The sequence below is a fragment of the Galeopterus variegatus genome, unplaced genomic scaffold (genome assembly GCF_000696425.1).
Source record: "Galeopterus variegatus unplaced genomic scaffold, G_variegatus-3.0.2 Scaffold5661, whole genome shotgun sequence".
NCBI lineage: Eukaryota > Metazoa > Chordata > Mammalia > Dermoptera > Cynocephalidae > Galeopterus > Galeopterus variegatus.
The window spans coordinates 23,934-25,616 of NW_007731772.1; the positions used below are offsets into that span (position 1 = coordinate 23,934).

Below are 1,683 nucleotides of genomic sequence, written 5' to 3' on the forward strand. Positions count from 1 at the left end.
CCCTCGGTGTTGCTCCCGCGCCTCGCTCAGCCAGTGAGCGGGAACCGGTCTGTATGTGGGATCCGAACCCTCGGGCGGGAGCGCCGCCGCGCTTCCCAAGCGGCGCACTATCCAGTGCGCCACCAGGCCGGCCCGGAAAAATACTTTCTTTGGAAACAAAATATTATGAATATCTTCCACAATTACAGCGAATATTCAAATTGTGTACTTTGAAGGATTTTGAAAGAGAGTTTGTGACATACATAATACTTATAGATGGATTTTGATTTTTGTTAAGTGTCTTAATTGTTATTTGTTTCTTACTCATTTTCAGTTGAGTGGTGATTTTATGCAATGGCTTCAAGCCACAGTTCTTCACCAGTGCCTCAAGGAAGCAGCAGTGATGTTTTCTTTATAAAAGAGGTAGATTCGACAAAACACATTCGACCTGTGCAGTCACTGCCAGATGTGTGTCCCAAGGAACCCACAGGTAATGCTATTTCAGGATTTTTTATTGATGATTTATTTGTATTCTCTTTAAATGAGTAGTCAGGTTTTATATACTTACTTTAAAAGAGTAAATTTTACAATGTTAAAAATAAAGAGATATAAATAATGTGGTAATAAGTTGATTGGGAAATTGGAATATAATTATTTTCATGCATTTCCGTAAGATAAGTTACTTATATAATGTGAAAGAGTGTTGAAAATGAAGGTACAGATTGAAAGCTGTTTACTTAAATATAATAGTCAGTCCTCATTTTTTGCAGATTCTGTATTTGCAAATTCTCTTACTACCTAAAATGTATTTGTAACCCCCAAATCAATACTTGTAGTACTTTTGTGGTCATTTGCAGGCATGCACTGAGCAGTGAAAAATTTGAGTTGCCTGACACACATTACTGGCTGAGGTCTATAAGGCAATGCTCTGCCTCCTTGTTTCAGCTCTCATATTGTAAATAAATGTTCTTTTTGTTATCTATTTACTGTCACATGTTTGCATTTTTGTGCTTTCTGTTGGTGATTTTACTGTTTAAAATGTCCTCCAAGCATAGTGCTGAAGTGCTGTCTAGTTTTCCTAAGTGCAAGAAGGCTGTGATGTGCCTTACAGAGAAAATACATATATAGCTTCATTCAGGCATGAGCTATAGTGCTGTAAGGCATGAGTTCAATGTTATATAATCAATTGTAATCATATATAATCAATTATATATGTTGAATAAGGTGTCTTATACAGAAACACACACAAAACAAGATTGCGGGGGCCGGCCGGGTGGCGCACTGCTAAAGTGCGCCGCTTGGGAAGTGTGGTGGCGCTCCCACCGAGGGTTCGGATCCCACATACGGACCGGCTGCTCACTTCGTATAACTTCGTATAATGTATGCTATACGAAGTTATTACGAAAAAATGAGGTGGAATACTATTCTTATATCAGATAACACAGACTTTAAACCAAAACCATAAAAAGAGATAAAGAAGGCCACTTTATAATGATAAAAGGATCTGTCCAACAAGAAAAGATAACAATCATAAATATATATGCACCCAACATTGGAGCAGCCAGATTTATAAAGCAAATACTATTAGACCTAAAGAAAGAGATAGACAGTAATACCATAATAGCGGGGGACCAGAGCACCCCACTCTCAACATTGTACAGATCATCTAGGCAAAAAATCAACAGAGAAACACAAGATCTAAAC

General features: G+C 38.0%; 1 protein-coding gene across 1 annotated transcript in view; it reads left to right on the plus strand.

Annotated features, from left to right (window-relative positions):
* VPS54 (vacuolar protein sorting 54 homolog (S. cerevisiae)) overlaps positions 1-1,683 on the plus strand; it is a 107,294-nt gene that overhangs the window by 23,933 nt on the left and 81,678 nt on the right. Inside the window, exon 2 of the mRNA XM_008589813.1 lies at positions 314-469. Within this exon, the coding sequence (XP_008588035.1) occupies positions 334-469 (136 nt within the window). The 5' untranslated portion in view covers positions 314-333. The remainder of the gene's footprint in view (positions 1-313; positions 470-1,683) is intronic.